Source organism: Pipistrellus kuhlii, unplaced genomic scaffold, assembly GCF_014108245.1.
Source record: "Pipistrellus kuhlii isolate mPipKuh1 unplaced genomic scaffold, mPipKuh1.p scaffold_m20_p_12, whole genome shotgun sequence".
Lineage (NCBI taxonomy): Eukaryota > Metazoa > Chordata > Mammalia > Chiroptera > Vespertilionidae > Pipistrellus > Pipistrellus kuhlii.
Genome location: NW_023425427.1, coordinates 7,430,263 through 7,451,855, shown reverse-complemented (window position 1 = coordinate 7,451,855; position 21,593 = coordinate 7,430,263). Strand labels below are relative to the sequence as shown.

The 21,593-nt window shown below is 37.2% G+C and overlaps 1 protein-coding gene across 4 annotated transcripts in view; it reads left to right on the top strand.

The window, feature by feature from the left end:
- Nucleotides 1–21,593, top strand: part of MUSK (muscle associated receptor tyrosine kinase) — a 65,654-nt gene that overhangs the window by 35,341 nt on the left and 8,720 nt on the right. For 2 of the 4 annotated variants that reach the window (XM_036433046.2, XM_036433042.2), the window contains 5 exons: nt 4,500–4,659; nt 10,670–10,676; nt 16,206–16,469; nt 17,822–17,997; nt 18,606–18,629. In XM_036433046.2, the coding sequence (XP_036288939.1) occupies nt 4,500–4,659; nt 10,670–10,676; nt 16,206–16,469; nt 17,822–17,997; nt 18,606–18,629 (631 nt within the window). The remainder of the gene's footprint in view (nt 1–4,499; nt 4,660–10,669; nt 10,677–16,205; nt 16,470–17,821; nt 17,998–18,605; nt 18,630–21,593) is intronic. The other 2 variants (XM_036433047.2, XM_036433043.2) reach the window with 1 other exon arrangement.

Sequence of the window (21,593 nt, the reverse complement as noted above, 5' to 3'; positions counted from 1 at the left end):
CCCTTTAAGATGTTATTCACAAAAAGCAAAAGGCTAAATAGACCCATTGCCCCAGATTCTAAAACAGAAATAAAACAACCTAACAGTGACTCTCTCCCAGGAAGAAAGCAAAGTACATCTGTAGTTCTCAGTGTCAGAGAGAAGTGTTGCTCTTACAGCCAAGCTTTGTTCTTGGTGATATGCTCCAAATCCAAACGAAATTGAGATGACTTTGCCTGTGCTGATGCAAATCACTGGAAACGGAGACAATTTCAGGTATTAAACGTGGTACAAGTAGCAAACCAGAAAGTCTGTTAAGGATAACAGGACAGAGGTCACAGCCCTGATATCATTTTGGGTGGACTGAATGAAGATGAATGCAGACCTGGGAGCTAGTAGGCACAGAATAAATAAAACAGAGTTTGAACTGTGGCTCCTTCCTAACTACAAGTTAGTGAACTAGCTTCACTAACTACTAAGTACAACAGGTCTTCTAAGAGATGTAGATGCTCCTTTTCTCTCCCTCAGTGAACACACCAATAAACTAACACTCCAAACAGTTATAGTCGAAACAAGAAAAAGACAGCAACATACCCCAAAGTGTTCATGAATTATTTCGCTTTCTTCCTGTGGATATGGCATTTATTTTTCATAAAAATTTGTACTCTTAGATGAACTTCAGAGTGAGCTGTATGTTCCTCTTGTTGTACAACATTAGAAATAGTAGTTGGATGTGGAGAAGCAAAGCTTTTCTAAAAGAAAATATCCTTGTATTGTGATAACCAGATTTATTTCAAGTTATACCTATAGTATTATAATATCTATTATTATATTTTGTCATTCAATAAAAAATGTAGAAAAATTGCATGCTGCCTTGCTTTGTTCAATAAATATAGTTCCTATTTTAAAATTTGAACCATTTTAATTTATTAGAAGAATGTTATCAAATAACCAAATTATCTGCATTGTATTGTGTTTGTAAATTTTCTTAAAGGGAGGCTCACTTATATTTTACACATATTTTTTAAGAGGCAGAATGTTAGGTTCAATGTACATTAGCTTTGAAGTAATCTTATCCTATTAGCTGCGTTAATCAAAATAACTACATCTATAATTTTTTGTGTGGAATATTTTAGCAGCTAGATTAAAAGAGGGCAATGTTTATGGCTATGCTGATCAGAAGCAATATGGACATTTTTCTCAGCCTATTATTCCTTTTTCTATGATGCATAGATAGGCATTATTACAAATCCCTGAACCTCTATCCCCTGGATCCCACCTAGCAGCTCAGTGAGTTAAACCCAGATAGCTGGTACTATTTTCAGGACAAGGCCAGTGAGACCAGAATACCTTGCAAAGGTCTTCCTATGCTAAATTCAAAGCATGATGAAGAGATTATCCAGTACTTGGACATTCAAATTCGTAAGAATTTACACTTCTGAGAAGTGGATAGATGATCTCAAAACAGCATAATGCATACTGACATATTTAAAATATCCCATAGGTCTTCTATAACACCTTGCGACCTTGCAAAACGGGTGGGGAACATCCAGCCTGTGGGCCATACAAGGTCTGCAAAATCATTTCGTCTGGCCTTGCTAAGGCATTAGGGAGAGTTAATGAAATGTTTGAACAAATAAGCAGGCTAATTTTTAAGTTGATAATTTTGTATGGCCCCCAAATTATGTTGTAAATAACCAAATGGACCTTGGCAGAAAAAGATGTTCCCCACCCACTCTACAAGGTTTCCCATCCATTTTCTCAGGTGTGAACCACTATGTCCACTTAATAAAGCTTCCTGTTTGCCTTCTTTTGAGAAAGTGAACACCACACACTGAGCAGAAAGCTGTTTACCCAGTTCCTTCATGTCAGCATGCATGGGTGACTTGGAGAAAATAATGTATTTACTGGGTAAACACCAGGTATAGTCACCTTAGTGAGGTCTTGGTTTTGCCTAGGCAAACCTTGGTGAACACTCACAGTAAAAATCTGAACTCATCCCTTTGATCTTTTAAACCTGAAGGATAGAAAGATCAAAATGGAGGGCAGAGGGTTGTTTATGTTTTTAGGTCATCAAAAACACTAAACTGTTGGTCAGGATGATACATGAAGGAAGAAAAACAAATTCAAACTATGACTAACAAGGCCCGCTGTGCATGAGTCACAAACTGGATCAACTGGGCCTCTGCAAACAGGAGGCAAAGCATTTAGGAGCCACAACATGATCAAGCAAGGAGCCCCATAACTCCACTTATTCGCTGAAGTATTTCAATAACTGAATGAAATCCAGAAGAGAGGTCAGGCCATTTAAAAATCACTTATTTTCCCTACCAAGAATGTTTTCAGTGACCTTTGAGGAGATGTTAGAAAAGACTTTCTTAGGTGTGAACATGAAAATAGTTGGAGTTTAGCCAGCAAAGGGGGGAGAGAGGGAATTACTCATTTCAGAGTTGTTTCCAAGGCATTGTACTTCTTGAAAGAAAAGACTAGTTTTGCAGAGGAAGGTAACTTTCTACAGATTTCACTTCTATGAACTATAAAGGGATTATATTTATAGACAAGACAACCTTGTAGCATACAGCATGGTGATTGATCACAGAGGTCTTCAGCTTTTCTCTCATTGTTGCTTTGTATTAAAATATAGGGAGCCTACCTCCCCCCCCCGCCACTTTTATAATTGAAAACAAAACAAAATTTATGGAGAGACCAAAAATGTAATTCAAATTGTTCAGTCCTTTTGATCTAACTTGGACACTCAAATTCATAAGAAGTTATACTTCTGATAAGTACAACAATGAATTTTAAGTCCCAAATGAGTATATGTCTCTTAAAGATATTTTTCTCTCTACCTTGTTAATTTCTCATAGAATCCAGTCTGCTTATCTGGGGAAAATGCCACAATACTTGATCTGACCTAGGAAGTTTCCCCAGTTAAGGTAAATTGATGTTCACATAACTAATTTTATTATAAGGATGGACTCTAGTAATGCAAGCAGAGAATAACAAAGACAAAGAAGCTAACAGGGCAAACTTCACTGCCTGATTGCTACAGAGAGTGATTGGTTCCAGGGCCAGCCAGCCACCCAGCTGCAGAAGGAAGAAAGCTGGCTTCAACCCAGGGCTTCCAACCCCCTTGCTATCGTCTACAACCCTCCCTCAGGCAAAACAGCAAAATAACTGGCTCCAAATTTCTCATTCCCAACCTCATTCCCTACTACTGGGCAGAGAAGTCCTGGGGACCCATCTCCACCCTCCAATATAATGTCAAGGCAAACTAAAGCCTTAGTTGTTATGGCATTCCCCCTCACATAAGCAGTGATGACTTAAAAAAAAAAAAGTATTAAAAAAATGGCATAGAGCTAGAGAAAAAAAAAAAAAGGTAAATCACCATTTTTTTTAATGCCACCACCTAAACAATGACATTCAAGTCAGATATTTGTTTTGTTCATGGTTGGTTGATCTGTGGAGATCACTGCTGTTACTGTTCTTGTTTTCTAATGACTCTTCATTTGTTCTCATTTGGAGGACTAGTGAAGGCACTATAAGAGTGAGGAAAAGCACAGGATTTTGGGTCAGATTAGCATACAAATTCTAACTCTGCACTGGGCAGTGACAACCACAGAGTTTGAATGATGATGAATAATAAATAAGCATGTATGTATATTAACCTGTCAATTATGTGAAATACTGAATTGATAGCCTGCCTCTTCCAGGATATTTGATTTTCTGATTTAAGAAGTATGGCATGATGTATGTCATGCCTCAGAAACAGAATCAGCTGCACAAACATTCTTTTGGGTAACCATCAAACTATCCAATGTATATGTGTGGGGAACTGAACAGAAGTTATGGGAAAATAAGACCAAAAGTATACAACCTCTCATTCTTAATTATCTCTTATCTTCAAAAGATAGAGAGTATATCTTGGGAAATCCACACTGCCTATCTTTCCTTAATTACATTAGTTATCTGTTACTGTATCACAACCATCCAAAGCTCGGTGGCTTAAAACAATAACCATTCATGAAAGCTCAAGAATCTATGAGTCAACTGGGTAGTTTTGTTCATTTGAATCAGGACTGCTTGATCTTGGTCTAGAATAGCTTTATCATATACTAGTATTAGGCAGTTATTGTTGGCTCCACGCTGGAACAGTGGGAATAACTGGGCTCTATGTACCTCATCGTCTAGCAGGCTATCTCTGGCTTGTTCACAGAAGGTCACAGATTCCAAGAGCAACAAGACAGCAAAAATAGTGTGCAAGAACTTGACAAATCTCTGTGTCTTTTTAAATCATGTCACAAGGCCAACCTATACTAGAAGATGCTTCCTTTTGAGGGAAAAGCTACAGTCACATTACAAGGTCACGGACATACAGACAGAAAAGACTGTATTTTTGCAACCTACTAGATGCCTTTTGATCATAATCCTAATCCATTTTCTTTCAAGTCTACTGATACAGAAAGTTAGGAAATCTTTTACCTAATTCTATGTGTGTGTTTTTCTCCCTACTCCAACAGGTTTCTTCTGGGTCCATTCAAGAAAGTGTGAAAGACCGAGTGATTGACTCAAGACTGCAGCTGTTTATCACCAAGCCTGGGCTCTACACATGCATAGCTACTAATAAGCATGGAGATAAATTCACTACTTCAAAGGCTGCAGCCACTGTCAGTATAGGAGGTAAGGTGGGTTTTTGCAATTGCTTGCTCCAGGAGGGGAGAAAAGTTAGCTTTATTCCACAAATATCTCATATTGGGAAAATATTTTTATATATATTTTACTCCAGTCACCTGTGGCTTATTTAATCCTTCATGTGGACACCCCATAATTATTGATTTTGCTGATTTATTGCCTCAAAAACTTTATCCTCAGATACCTACTCAAGTGATGGGTAACAGCTTTCAAAAGCTTCCTTCCTTCTCTCCTCCCTTCCTTCCTTCCTTCCTTCCTTCCTTCCTTCCTTCCTTCCTTCCTTCCCCTCTATTTGTCCCTTTCTTCCCTTCTTTCCTCCTTTTCTTTTTTCCTTTCATTTTTTATCTTTCCTTTTCCACCTTTTCTCTCCTTTCCCTTCTCTCTCTCTCTTTTTTCCCTTCCTCCTCTTTTTTCTTTGGGTTTATCAAACTTTCCAAGACTCTCAAAGAGTAAGTTGGAGGTATTTACCATGGTTGTGACAATTTCTTCATGGCTATTTCTGGAGGGCAATTTTGCTTAGGAGTATGTGACCTACCTTGTGGTCTTTCCCTTTCCTGTTTCATGTAAGTGATAGCAGGACTTACAGGTGTTCCAAGGAAAAGATACATAGAGTTCTGGGATACTTGTGTTGGGTTTTGAAGGTTTATTTTTAAAATTTAAATGTCCCAAAGGCCCCTGAGAACATCTGTGGAATTTCTAGCGATTAAAATAATCCCTGTATCAGGAAATTCCCCAGCATGTTATATTCATAGCATGTCCACTACACAGGGGTCAGCAGAAAGATGCTTGTGCGCACATGTAATTCAAGCATTGGTAGAACCTGTGCCCAGTGCCAGGTTTCCAGAGCCTGGAATTGCTTACTACAGTGCCACTTCTTTGATCTGCTCTGATGGAGAAATTTCTAATAATGCTTTTCATGTTTAATATGAGGCGAACAGAGACCACGGAAAAATATAAAGGGAGCATTGGGCAAAGCTCGACCTCTGAGGCATACCCATGAAAGTAAGATTCTAAAACTAAGATCTTCTCCAGGAATATATGTGCCTATGTTGTCTTGAGACATCATATCAGTTATTCTAAAATTTCTTCTGAAGAAAAACATTTCTCCCAGAGAAAATGTGTGAGAATCCTAAAAGCAAATTCAACTCAACAAATAAAAAAAGGATTACTGGTTACACAGCATTTTGTTGTTTATAAAGTACTTTTACGTGCAGTTATTACATACACTGGATTTTTTTACAGAGAGAAAGAGAGAGGGATAGAGAGTTAGAAACATCAATGAGAGAGAGTCATTGATCAGCTGCCTCTTGCACACCCCCTACTGGGGATATGCCCGCAACCAAGGTACATGCCCTTGACCGGAATCGAACCCAGGTCCCTTCAGTCCCCAAGCCGACGCTCTATCCATTGAGCCAAACCGGACCCGGCAGAATGCCCTGACTTTAGTCAATGAGTCTGAAAATGCATGTTGAGCAAGTGTTAGGTACTATACTTGAATCAATAAATTTTAATCCTGCACATGGGGGAAAAAGTTACCAAGAAGGAGGAAAGAGGAACTCCCTCCAGTTGCTAACTCATAAAAATATACAAGGCCCTTTGTTCAGCCTCTGATCTGTTTTCCTGTGGATCTCACTGACTATGAGGAGATTTTAAGCTCCTCTACTTTTCCTAGTATTTCCCCAGGAAGATCCAGTGAGGATGTCTCAATGGTACAATGGAGTAAGACCTCTGAACACCATGAGACACCTGCCATTTTCTCTTCATCACTTTGACTTTTTCTTTTTAGTTAAACCTGCTAGATGTTTCAATGAAGTCCCTCTGCCATAATTGAGGAAATTACCTTCTAACTCTGCAGTGCTCCCTGGACCAATGTTCTACAGAAGTGAGGCCACTATGGTGAAAGGAATCTGTTGAGTCACTCTTACTCAAAACTATTTCAAAGAGCCTTGGTCTTATGCTCTCCAGATATTCCAGAGCTTGGCTGTGGCACCTGCTTTCTCTATTTCTTTTTCAGGTCACTTTCTCCTTTTGGCCTCTGATGGGGCTGGCCAGAGAACCAAAGCCTGGTGTCAGATATGGTGCCACCCTTTGACATTCTGGCAATGCTACCTTACCTCAAACTTCTTTCTCTTATTTCAGTCAACCCCATCCTCCCTTAGTGTCCTGTAATCAACAGCCCCTTTGTCACATTCTTTGTGTCTCACTTTGAAGCTTTTTCTCCATCTGTTTATTTACTCATCCTGGCGGGGAAAACTGGAAATGGAAAAATCTGGTCTAGTGCTTCAGATTAAGTTTAATGATACTTCTACCGTTTAAGGACAAGAAAAGAAAAAAAAAATCAGCACTTATTTCCCCCAAACTCTTCCATGTGTTTGCCCAAATCCTTATGCATTGTTTAAGAAATATGATATACTTCTTTCTGACTCATTTACATTTGTTATTAGTCATCAAAAGGAGTCAGAAAAACTTTTGGAACCTCTCCCTATGAACCAGGAAGTTGCATTTCCCCTCCAGTCACAAATCCAAAAGGTTCAAATCACAGGATAGTTGGCAAGATGCCTTCTCTTTGTCATCAGAATCCTGGGCCTTATGGCAGAGACCCAAACTCATTTTAGTAGGCCAGCATTATTCTGATATGAAAGCCAGATAAGGACACTAGAAGGAAAGAAAACTTCAGACCACTACCCCCAATAAATACAGATGCAAAATTTCTAAACAAAACCTCAGTAAACTGAATAGCACATTAAAAGGAGCATACACCATGATCAAGTGAGATTTACCCCAGGGATGCAAAGCAATAAATATGATATGCCACATTAATAGAATGAGAGATAAAAATTATATCGTTATCTCAATAGATACAGAAAAGGCATTCAACAAAATACAATATGTTTTCATGATAAAAATTCTCAACAAATTGGGCATAGGAGGATCATATCTCAACACAAAATGGACCATATATGACAAACCCACAACCATCATCCTACTCAACAATGAAAGATTGAAATCTTTTCCATCAGGACGAAAAAGACAATATAGGTGGCAACCTCATTGACAATGTTTTTTTCAACAATTTTTAAAAATATGACACCAAAAGCACAAGCAACAAAAGCAAAACAAGTAAGTGGCACTATTTTAAACTAACAAACTTATGCACAGCAAAAGAAACCAACAAAATGAAAAGGCAACATATGAAATGGGAGAAAATACTTGCAAATCATGTATCTGGTAAGGAGTTAATATCCAAAATTTGTTTTTAAAAACCCTCATTCAACTTTAAAAAGGTAAAAACACAAACAACATGATTTAAAAATGAACAGAGGATCTGAATAGACGTATTTTCGAAAGAGACAATGAAATATCACCTCATACCCATTAGAATGCTATCATAAAAAAGACAAGTATTAAAACGTGTTGGCAAGGATGTGGAAAATACGGGACATCTTGAGCACTGTTGGTAGAATGCAAATTGATTCACCACTATGAAAACTAAAGAAATTAAAAATAAACTGCTATGTAACCCAGCAATCCCACTTCTGTATTTATATCTAAGAAAACAAAAGAAAGTGAAAACAGGATATTGAAGAGATTCTTGCACTCTCATTTTCTTTTCAGCATTATTCACAATAGCCAAGATAGGAAAACAGCCTAAGTGTCTATCAGCAAACAAATGCATAAAGAATACATGGTGAATATACACAATGGATTATTATTCCCTGGCATTTCATGGTGGCTTTATAAGTTTTCTTTTTTTTCCTTAAATTTTACTTTTCAATCACAATTGAGATTCAATATTATTTTGTACTAGTTTCATTTATACAGCAGAGTGATTAGACAATCATACTTTACTGTTTCTCCCAATATTTTCAGTACCCACCTGGCTATCTGGTTTCATATTGATTAGAAGTGTTTTGTTTTTGTCTTTAGTAAAGGGGGAAAGCAAGAAGGAGTAATAGCCAGTAGCCACAATGATTGCTACCAGCTGTTCCGCAGTTAGGCATAAGAGCTAAGCACTCTTTATAATCAGGCAGCTTGCTTATATTAGAGTCACTGTATGTTTTAGAAGAGAGCCAAAGTTTTACTGACTTCCCAGATAATTTAAAAAATACTACAAATATTGATGACTTATGGAAATTTTTGGAATTTAAAATATCTTGTTTTGAGATAAAAGCACTTGTTTATGATTGCAAGGTTCTTGGACCCCTTTCCTACTCCCCATCCTCCCTCCAAAGAAAATATGAGAAATTTCAGTAAGAAATGCATGGAAGCCCAGAATATGAGGGCATCCTCCAATTTTCTTAATATTCTTGAGACAACAATGCACCCTTAATTAATTACATTTTTCCTTTTTTACTTGTCCTTAAATAGAAGCATATCTAAGCTTATTATTTCCTCCCAAGTACTATGCCTGGATTCTCCTTAGCATTGGCACATATCCATGGTATTGAGTTCTCCCTTTTACATTTTAAATTAAGGGCTCTTTCATATACATAACCTTGGCCTCCTCAAGTTTCAACAGGTTTCCCTGCTCAGCTGCTCTCAGAATCTGCCTTTACCTCTCTAAATTACATACCATTTCTCTGGAAGAATTTCCTGATGTCTCCTTCCACCTGTTCTATCTGTGCAGTGGCAGAATTGGAATGAGGTTTTGGGTCATAGTGGTGCCACATGTAGGATGATTTCTGAGCCTCATCATCAGACTCATTTAATAAAAATCCCATAAAGACAAGACTTACACACTCAAGGTTACAAAAACCTCATAGTCATCAACCCTCACAAATGCCTAACAGATGATTAGAAACACAAATCTCTGAGTTTACAAGGTTTTTCAAGAGGACAGACTTTTCAGAAGAATTCATTTTATTTTTTAAATACATTTTTATTGATTTCAGAGAGGAAGAGAGAAGAAGAGAAAAACATCAATGATAAGAGAGATTTATTCATCAGCTGACACCTGCATGACCCCTATTGGGGATTGAGCCCACATCTCCAGAATGTGCCCTGACAGAAAGTCCAGCCGTGATCTCTTGGTTCATAGGTCAATGTTCAACCATTAAGCCACACCAACTGGGCAGAAACTCAGCAAAAGAAGAATACCCAAATGGACCTGAAACCTTAAAAAGGAGTTAGAAATTGACATTAGGAGAAATTCTATAAAGGCAAATTGGATTTAGTCAAAGCCTATGTTTTACTTCTTACTTTTATGATGGCAACTGGGGCCCAGACAGACATAGATCAAGTATTTGATAAAGAGTGCGAAGTTTTAGATTTCCTATACAAAAAAAAAATGAAATCATTCAGAGATGCTGGTCAATTACACCCTTGCAAGGGTTTTCCTGCCTTGGGAAAGTCCAAGTTGGGGCCATTTCTGCCACTAGCCTCATAACTCACTTGAGGAGAGGGCCTTTTTCCCAGTGCCCTGAGCTTTCATGCTGTGGGCATAAGTTATGGGTCTCTGTGTGAAATGAAAATGCAGGATCTCTTGTTAATAAATGAAGTATTTCAAGAAGGTGACAGCAGTGCAGTAAACTAAGCATATAGTCCTTCTGAGCGCAGGCCGCGGTGTGGCTGCACAGGTCACACGGCTGTAAGGCTAGTGAGTCTATGGAAATAACACCTCTCTCATCTCTCCTTCTCTCTTCTACTCCTCCCTCTCACCTCTTCCCACTTAGCCTCCATATCTTGTTTTCTGGATGAAAAGCCCCTGGTGGCTAATGGAGGTATATTCGGAGCTACAACCCTGACTGTGCTGATGGCTCCCATGGTTGCTTTGACTTGAATTCAGTACTTAGAGACACTCAATATTTTCTTAATCTTCTCAAAATCTGCCTGTTAATGTGGTATCTAGCCTCCTAGCAGAAGCAGAGAACTTTCCAGAAATTTAAGAGATTAGAGTTATCAAAGCTATCTCTTGCAACCATATAATGAAAATGTATTAATTTTTGCTTCTTTTCCCTTTTAACTTATTTCCTGTGGGAACTTCCTTTCCTGTTATAAGAATGGAGGTAAGACATTGTTATTATATCAATGTTTTCTTTTGTTGAGTTTTAATTTATATTTGACATGCCATCTATTGTCTATTTGCTGAGCACTGTAATCTTTCAGAAACTTTCTAATTTCAAATCCTTTTAATACTCTTACAAGGTGATGATGAAAATGAAGATGGGTAACATCTACTGAATAACATCTAGGGTGTATCAAGCACTGTTTTGGCTTTATATGCATTATTTAAAGTTATCCTCAGGAAATCCCTATGAAATAGGTACTATTATTATCCCTATTGTACAGAAAAGAAACTAAGATAGTTTCTTTGAAATGGAGAGTTCCAGTGACTTACAGAGCAAGTAAATTATAGGCTTGGAAAGAGAATCCAGAACTGATTCCCAAACTCTCCCTCATTGCTTTATCCTGTAGATAAGGAAGTATCACCTTGTAATATAATATTTGGCAATTTACAGTGTTTTATTTGCAGTAAAGTTGGCTTTTATAAAAACTCTAAATTTATAAATGATGAAACTGAGATGAAGAAAAATTAATAATAGTAATAGTGATAATAGTGGCTAAGTTTTGTGGTCGACACCTTTCTCATGTTAGCATTTCAGCAATTTTATGGGGCAAACATTATTATTATCATTACTATATTTTTAGATGCAGAACCTATTGCACCAAGAATTGCCAGGACTGCCTAGCAAACTACAAAGCCTACATTTGATCTCAGGTAGACAGATGCAAGAACTTAGATTGGTAATGCCTATACTAACCCAGTTAGCACAGTACCTGAGCAGGATCTAAACCACCAACCACTCTTCCTAATTTCATGGAATGAAAGAACACATTGCATGTGAAAATTTGGTTAGTTCTTTATCTTATCCCAATTCATATAGATTTGGCCTACTCATTTATCACAGTTCTAAGAGACAGAGTTCTGATCCTTAAGAATTCTACAGTGAAGCCGAATAAGCTACTGAGGGGACATACAACATAAACATGGTAAAAATTAAATTAAAATGCAGGCCACCAACAGACCCTTTCTTTATTGGTAACACACCTGTTCTTTCTATGCATTTTTAAACCACTCACTCTGTTCCTGGCAATATATAGGAAAGTAAATAATCAAAACAATTCAACATATTAATGGAAGCACATACAAATTCCAAGGTCTCAAGAACAGAAGTAGACCATTCACGTGCATATAAGTGCAAATGAAAAATTTTACACTCATTAGTAGTCAAATACCTAGTAATGCTCATTAAATAAAATCCCACACCATTTTTCACTTGTGATAACACAAGCACTCTCAAACTCTGTTGGTAGGAAGAAAATAGCAATAACCTTTCTAGAGAGCATAATTTTTATTAAGCAACTTAAAATGAATATTGGATAAATTCACTTTTAATAACTTACGTTAGGGAAATAGTAAGTGTATGAACAATAAAATCCAAAACGTTTCCTTTTATTTATTGGTGAAATGTATGAGCAATTTCAATATCTACCAATAAGATAGATTGGTGTGATTTCAGGATGTTTTTGAATAACATAATGGCATAGGCAAATGTTTATATCATGCTAAGTAAAAATGAATGATATAAAAACATGTATAAAATAATTCTAAATGTAATTATGTACACCTTGTATACTATCTATAGTATATATAAAACTCTATATTACTCTTATGTATATACAGATTATAACTGATATGTGTACAAATATTTAAAGTGTATATATTTGGCTAATATAATACATTTTCAAAATTTAATTTAAATTTTGTCTTTACATCACTCTCTGTTCCACACAATAAATAAACAGTAATTTTAGAAGTAACATAAGAGGTGTTTTTCAGGGGAGGCCATGTGCTTCTACTTGAGGACACTGGGTCTGGCATTTCAGAAAAATGACATTTGATATATGTCTTAGAGCAGGGGTTAGAAAACCTCTGCAAAAGGCTGGATATTAAATATATTAGGCTTTGTGGGGTCTACAGTCTCTGTTGTCACTGCTCAATTCTACTGTTTCAGGGTAAAAACAGTATGACCATTCATAAATGATGGAACATAACTCTGCTCTGATCAAACCTAACTTACAGAACTGGCATTGGAGTTTCATATAATTTTGACTTTTTTTGGTGTGTTTTTTTTCAACACCATTCTTAGGTCACAGGAAATATACAAATGGGCAGCAAGGCTGAATGTAACCTGTGGTTTGTATTTGTTGACTGCCTTAGAGAATGAATCATGTACAAAGGCATGAAAGAATAAAAATTCCAGTTTGCTTTGGAGATTGGAAGAGGCATAGAACCCTGTTGGGAAAGTGCAACAGTAGACCAGAGAGTTGGGATATAGGGAAAGATTTTCCACATCAAAGGAGGGACATGTGGGCCACCCCTAAAGAGGCCAGTAGAAGGTGTAGATTTTTCACTGGAGTAGTGGGGTTGCCTTATCTCAAACCACAGCTAGTCCTCTGCATGGACAAGGCATTGTGTTCAAAGGCAATAGAGGTCTTCCTCATAGAAACTATACAATCACTTTCAAAAATGTGCATGCATTTTAAAGCAGAGAGAGTAAGAGTAAATGGTGTACTGAGACTCTTTTAAGTACTCCATTTGACCAAGGAAAATTGTGTGTAATAAAAGAATTTAAAAGGGGGACTTGGGATAATTCAAAGAAACTTTACAGAAAGGAAGATGAGCCAGGTTTAGTTTGTCAGGAGAGAGAGAGGGACTGGCTCCATGAGCAATATTAACTAACATTTTTAACAATATTAACTAACATTAACTAACCGAGACAGTCTGGCAGATCATTCTAAAATAACTAACATTCTGCGAACAGATCCCTGTGACCTCTGCCCCACTGTTCAAATGAACAACAGGACCAGCTGCTTCTGGTGTTGCTCCAAGGGCCTTCCCAAGAACTGCTTGCAAACAGGGAGGGGTCTCCTCACTTGCAAAAGACAACAATGCAAGTTATTTGCATTTATTTTGTCCCCTAAAGTGTTACTGTGAGCTCCTTTCAAATTTTGTTTAAGTATAAGGGTTAGGAGGTTGAGGGACAAAATGGCCCAATTTGCCTTTGTGTTTTGCCTCTAAAATTTAATAAATACATACAATTTGAGGTTTATAAAGTCTGTAAGAGAAGAGTAAAAAAGAAAGTTGTTTCAACTCTGAAACTATGGGCAGTCTCGGACTCTCTCAACTTATAATATATTTGTATATATATCATATGCATAAAATGTGTATATTTGGTCCTGTATATTATTTCTTACATTGTAGAACTAATCCTAGTAAGTCTTTAAAGCTTCCAGAAATATTAGAGACAAAGAGAATTAATATGAACCATATACTTTGTATTTTACGGTTTCCCCCAGCATACAAAGGGTTTGCACAGGCTAGTTAACCTCAAGCTGATAGAAAAACCAAAACTGCAACCAGTTTCATTTCTATTAAAGACATAGCCTGTTTTTTCTTATATATATATATTTGCATTATGTAAGTAATATTCAAAAAGAAATGAAGACTCAATACCATAAGTCAATAAAGTTGTTAAAAAAAATGTAGAGCCTTTTAGGAGACACAGCAGAAATTCAGTGAGAGACTGGTAACTGACTTAATAATCCTTATCTGAGGCTATTTCCACTTATTTTTCTTCTCTTTCTTTTTTCTAGTTTCCAATGTTTTTTGTTTGTGAGATTAAAGAAAAAATTATGAGTGCTTTTAATTGAAAAAAAAAAACCAGAAAAATAAAGAACCATTATTCAATAGTTAACATGTGACAGCAAAGCCTGCATGAATCTTTCTCAGCTCAGAGACAGTAGGGGAAATATTGAACTTCTACATGACAATTTTTTCCTGTTAGTGAAGAACCACACCTTCACATACCCATCCTCCCTTTTCCAAGATATATTAATATGTGAGACCATTTTGTAAACCGGTTTGAGCAATTTCTGATTATTAGGTATTATTATTCAGTTTCTTAAAGCACCACATTGTGCTTCTTCTGAACTTTCTTAGTGTTATCTTAGACCGAGCTCCTTCCCTAAGAAGTGGGGTCATAGCTATTTCTCTGGGTGTCTTCCCAACCTTACCTGGCCAAGTTTTCATGGGAGTTCTGTGTTTTCTTATAGAGCAAGACCTTTGTTCTAAAAACCTGCAACATGCTAGAAGTAGTATGGTCAAATTCAGGTAGACTAATTAGGGAAAGGCAAGTATAAATTAGAGGAAAATTTTATATTACAAAACATTATAAGTATATTGTTTTTTGGAAGTTCATTGTTTTACCTGATTGAGTTGTATCTCAATGAATAGATTTGCTTTAAAAAAGCCAATGGTTGGTTTCTAATTAAAGTATCAATTTTTCAAATGGGTTTTCTTAACACTTTAAAAATTTGGCACAAATTATAATTTGCTTAATTTTCTGATCTTAGAACCCTTTATATAAAACTAGGGGCTTGGTGCACAAAATTCATGCAGGGGGGGGGGAGTGTCCTTCAGCCTCGCCTGCACCCTCAGACTGCCAGCAGTAGGACATCCCTCTCAGAATCTAAGACTGATGGCGCCTAACTGCTCACCTGCCCCCAACTGCCCTCCCCTGACAGCCTGATTGCCCCTAACTGCCCTCCCCTGCAGGCCCAGTCCCCCTCAACTGCCTTCCCTACCCTGTAGGCCCAGTTGCCCCCAATTTCCCTCCCCTGCAGGCCTGGGTCCCCCCCCCCCAACTGCCATCCCTACCCTGCAGGCCCAGTCGCCCCAAACTTCCCTCCCCTGCAGGCCTGGTTACCCCCAACTGCTCTCCCCTGCAGGTCTGGACACCTCCAACTGCCCTCACTAACCTTTAGGCCTGGTCGCCCTAACTGCTCTCCGCTGATGGCCTGGTCACCCCTAACTGCTCTCCCCTGACAGCCATCTTGGGGCAGCTATCTGGTGACCACATGGTGTGGCCATCTTGTGACTACATGGGGGTGGCCATCTTATGTGAGGGTCAATTTGCATATTAACTCTTTATTATATAGGATATGTAGATGGAATGCTGGAAAGATGGTTGAGAGAATCTAAGTATGGACAGTGTCTCAAAGATATATGTATGCTACAAAATCTAAGTATTTAACTATCCTAACACATAGATAAACTATTTGTAAAGCTTTGGATCAGAGTATTTACTATGCTAGATTATTTTTTAATCATCATGATGAATATTATTTTATGTATTTGTTTATCTACACAGCTTATTTGTAAGAAGAATCTCATACTGCTTAATTAAGAGCATTCAAATTCTATATATAAAGATACCTATAGTTTCCAAAGCTTCCCACATCGATTATCACATCTGATCCTCATTATAGCTCTCTGGAGTAAGCCAGAGGTGAAATAATTGCAGGTGGAAATGTGAAGACAGTATTCACATGGAGCACTTCAACCAATTTGTTAGTGCAATTTTCTCCCATTTCTGTAATGTACAATAGATGTGGGAACTGGAGGAAAAAAACACAGACTAACTGCTAAGAAATAGCATGTGATTGAGAACACTGTTCACTGCTTCTTTCAGTAAACCACAGAAAGATAACAAAGGCTACTGCGCCCAGTACAGAGGGGAGGTGTGTGACGCTGTCCTGGCAAACAGTGCTTTTGTTTTCTTCAACAACTCCTACGCGGACCCTGAGGAGGCCCAAGAACTACTCGTACACACCGTCTGGAGTGAGCTGAAAGCAGTGAGCCCGTTCTGCCGGCCAGCAGCAGAGGCTTTGCTGTGTAACCACATTTTCCAAGAATGCAACCCTGGGGTGGTACCTACTCCTATACCCATTTGCAGGTAAAATTTAAAGTAAATAAATGGGTGAATGTATTTAGCTGTCTCCAAACAGGAAGAGTTTTCAAAAGTGGAAGTTGTCTTATGCATTAGTAAAGACAAAAACTGGCTTTTGTCCAAAATAGAAGGCAATTAGTTGGACAAAACTCCTATCATGTAAATCACTGATGATACCTTACAATACAAGGGTTCTGAACTTCTAGAAAATATAAAAGTATAATAGTCTGTTGCCCTTGTTATTGTTCACATTATCATATTCTTAAATATCCTGCTTTCTATGAAATAAAAAAAATCCTAAACTAATATATATCTTATTAGTAAGCCAAGAGATAAAGGAAAATAAAACTACATTTCAAGCATTTCAGCATTATTTGCTAATAAATATGAGATCAAGATGAGCATTTCAGAATATTACTTTATATGTGTAAACATATATATATATATATTAAATATATTTTTAATGATTTTAAAGAGGAAGGGAGAGAAAGATAGAAACTTCAATGATGAGAGAGGAGGATCATTGATAGGCTGCCTCCTGCATGTCCCACACTGGGGACGGAGCCCACAACCCAGGCATGTGCCCTGACTGGAAATTGAACCTTGACCTCCTGTTTCATAGATTAATGCTCAACCACAGAGCCACACTGGCCACTGTATATATTTTAAAATACATTCCACCCACTATTTTAGTTTAAGTACTGATACTCTTGTCTCATGTTGGGGTGGGGAGGAGGGGGAGAAGCAGGGAAGCACACAGCAATGGGACAGGCCTCAGCTTCTCCAGAGCGGGGGCTGGGTAAGGCCTTCCATGCCCTCCTGCCAGGAAAGTTGTATGGTTTTGTTTTGAAAGACAAGTATGTAGAGGTGAGGACTGTGTTTCTCAGGCCCTTCCCATTAGCCCCAAGATTAGAGGAAAATCTCCAAGAATGGAAATTGACTAACAATGATCCATGACTTTTAGTATGTGTGTTTTTGAAACTGTGTGCTTTGTTTTGGCACCTTTGTAGTTATTATACTATAAAGTTGAGAGGAGACAGATTACAACAGATTCCTAATCTAATACCTTTTGAAATTGTAAGTTTGTATTTTTTCCAAGAAAAACGTACTTCACATGTCATCTTACTTTTAAAAGTAGCATTAATTATTACAAACAAAATGAGAAACCATTTCATCTGATAGGATAATATATTCCAGAAAGCCTCACATTATTTACAATAAAACAGTCCTTTCAAAAACCCTCTTGTGAGAACAATGTGCTAGGATGATGTTTTGAAAATAAAGAATTTAGGCACTGCCACAAATTTGGCGCTAACATGCCGTGACTCATCAAGTGTTGTTCTCCATCAACTGTTTAGAGAATACTGCCTGGCGGTGAAGGAGCTCTTCTGTGCAAAAGAATGGCTGGCGCTGGAAGATAAGAGCCACAGGGGACTCCACAGACCTGGGCTGTATCTGCTCTCGCTGCTGGACTGCAGCAAGCTCCCCAGCATGCACTGGGACCCACGGGCCTGTACCAGACTGCCATATTTAGGTAACAGAGTCTTCGCAAGACTTTGGAGGTTAAGAAATAGTTAGTACTTTTGAAGAAACTAAGGTGTGCACTTCAATATCCTAATATTTCTAGGCATTTCAATTCATTCAAATCTTAATTGCACAGACTAGTATAAGGATTTACTTAATTTGTTCTCAGAGAAATTAAAGAGCACTTCTAACTGCTGCTTGAGAGCTTACCTTATTTCAGAAGGGGATCTTAGGAGAGCTTGTAATATTTTCTGGAATGTGCAGAGAAATGGCTAAGAAACTTCTCAGACTTTCTAGAGGAACGGGATAAAGAAATAAAGTCCTCTTTCTTAGCCAGTGAAGCAGATTTTTAAGCATGCAAAAATAAGCCACATGTTTGAAAATGCTGACCTCCCAAACAAAGCTGGATCCCTGCATGCTGCTTTAATGAACTTTGTAAGGAACGTCTAACAGCTGGCTTAATTTTCAAGACGCAATCTTTTCACATTTAACACAAAGAATGTTTTCTAGTTGCATATCAAAGAGCTGAAAGAGAACTTGCTGTTCTTAGCACTCTCACAGACTATCTGAGATATCTGAATGCTCACTTAAAACAGATTTTTATCCTTTCCCCCTCAGATTTTAAAAAAGAAAACCTAACAAGTAAGTAATTTTGTTGTGCCCTTGAAATCTTCTATGTATGTAAGTGGAGTTGTGCATGTGTATGTGTGTTTTTGAAACACACTCATATTTCATAATGTCCAGAACAGAATCTATAGATCCTCTCCAAGGTAGTACCCAGGGAAAGCATGGAGAAAAATCAGTGGTCTCAGCTAATTAGGCCATGGAGAGCCGCATATTTAGTGATGATACAAATGCTATCTCCTACCTCAAGATTATTAGCTTGCTTGATCCCTTACATGGCTATAAAATACACCAAATTGAAAATGTCACTTTTGACTTTACATTCATGATTTCTGTATCAGCTAATTATCCAGAGTGAAAACAAACATCTTTTTCTTCATTGAGCCAATTCACGATCTTTACTTGTGACAACAGATCCCTCTTTTGGAAGATAGGTGTGTGTTTTTTAAGACAGCTAATTTCCAAAAAAAAGTTTACAGGGACAAATCCAAATTATTTTAAAATAGTTGTCTCAAAATTCCTGGGAAAGAATTCAAAAAGTTTGCTTGAAAAGGGATGTCCTAGAAACTAACTTACATCAGAGTGCTTTAACCTATAAAAATGCAGAAATCTTCAGAATGATACGAGGAAAATTTTTCATGTCAGTCAGCTTCCTCGGATTTGAGTGTTCTGAGACTTAAATCATATTTAGTTCCTGTGATACATATTCCAAACCTAATCACCTCTGCACTTGGCTAAGTGCCAGCACTTGATTTTACTGGCTTAAAGGACTAAGACTTAAAAGTATTTTTAAGAAATGCTACTGGCTGCAACCGAATGCCTCAGGGTTTTTAAAACAAGAGCAGTTAGGGAAAAACAAAAACAAAAAATCTATTCTGAAAGTCTGTCAAGTTGTTATTACCAAATTGAAAGAATAAAAAAGAAATGTTTCTAGTCTTTGTCCTAAGCAAACTTTACTTTGATTGGACTTTTAATTGTTGACTGAGGTCTATGTTATCCTTCAACTGTTTACTCATTCATCCATTCAAGTAGTTCACTGAGGGTTTACTGTGTGGAAGGGGCTGCTGACCTTTAATCCTAGATTAGATAGGACTAACATGCACAAAAAGCACCCATATTTCTGCCTTTTAGCCAATTATATAAAGATATAAGTATGAATTACCTACAAAAAGTCATTTTCTATTCTTAAAATATCAACTTTACAAATGAACAAGACACACACACACACACACACACAAACAACAGTGGTGGTTACTGGAAGAAAAGGGGTTTGGGGGGAGGTCATAAAGGGTAAACAATACATGGTGACAGAGAGATTTGCCTTTGGGTGGTAAAAACACAATGCAATATACAGGTTATTTATTATAGAATTTTACATTTGAAACCTAGATCTAGCCTTACCTATAGACACTCCCCAAGCCAACAATAAAACTTTTATTAGTAGATGTACTTTTAGAAAGGCACCACAACTGTTTGGTTTAGGCCCTGATACATGTTATTCTTTTTTTAGAGAATACTATCTCTCCATCCCATACCCACACATATTGATTTCAGAGAAGGGAGAGATAGAAACACCAATCATAAGAGAATCATTGATTGCAAATACCGCCTATTAAGGATCGAGCCCGAAACATGCGCATGCACTCTTGGCCAGAGTAGAACCTGGGACTCTTTAGTCCAGCGGTTGCCAACCTTTCGAACGACAGACCACTGGTTGGTGACCGCTGCTAGTCCACAGGCCGATGCTCTATCCACTGAGCCAAACCAGCTAGGGCCAAGTTAAATTAACATCAAGATGTATCATGTTCACTACAGTATTCTTGATACCAAGAATCAATATTAATATAGGGATACTTTAATGTATGGAAGAATAAGTGAATAAAATTCCCCTGATGTTCAGAGGAAAGGGAAAAGAGATAAAATCATGATGAGAAGATGTCTGATAGTGTGGTTCTGTGGTTGAAGGGGTCATAGTTCAATTCCCAGCCAACATGCCCAGGTGGTGGGCTTGATACCAAGGAGAAGCATGCAGGAGACAACTGATCAATGATTCTCTTTCATCATTGATGCTGCTATCCTTCTCTCACTCTCTCTTCCTCTCTCTGAAATAAATAAAAACATTTTTTTAAAAATCATGTTGAGGAGAGAAACTTTAAAAGGAAATAAACTGGAGTTCCAAATTGATTATTTCAATCCGAAGGTAAAACCAATGTCACTCTAGGGAAGAGCAGAGCAAATAGATCAGAAACAATAATCAAGGAAAAGCAAAACAAAACTATCCCTAAATGAAGAAGTAATTAAATCCATAAAACAAAACTATTATTTAAACTATATAAATTCTTGCATTTAAAAAATAAGTCATCCTAAATTATCATGGATTATCCTCTTAATATGCCACTGAATTCTATTTTCTGGTATTTTTTAGGAAAAACTACCTTTTATTTACTAATAAAATTATACTACAAATTTTATGAATTAAATTACATTCCCTTGCCTGTTAAATACGGCATGAACTGCTTGGTAAAATACAGATACAAAAATAGTAACTTCTCCCTGTCTTTTAATGATTGCCCCATCTTTATTATTAGTAGCAGGTTTCACTCTCCAGTTTAGGCCCCTCTCTTTTTTTAATTAAATTCAAAATATTGTGGCAGTTAACTGGTTACATTTCCTAGTTATAGCTATACTCAGATTTTCTAATTCTTCAAATTTAATAATTAATATCATTTTCCATAAGATTTAAAAAATGTAATTATTTTATTTTTATTGACCTGTGAATCTATTGTCTAATTCCTTCACCATTCCTAATTTGTATGCTTGTGTCTTTTCTATGTTTTTAAAATTAAAATTCAATTGATAGGCTACTTAATAACATTTATAAGGCCAAGTATTCACCTATTTTAAATTCTATCATTTGTGGTATATGTATTCTAACTTATTAATTTCTGCTTGTACATGACTGTTACTTTATCTTCTATTTTC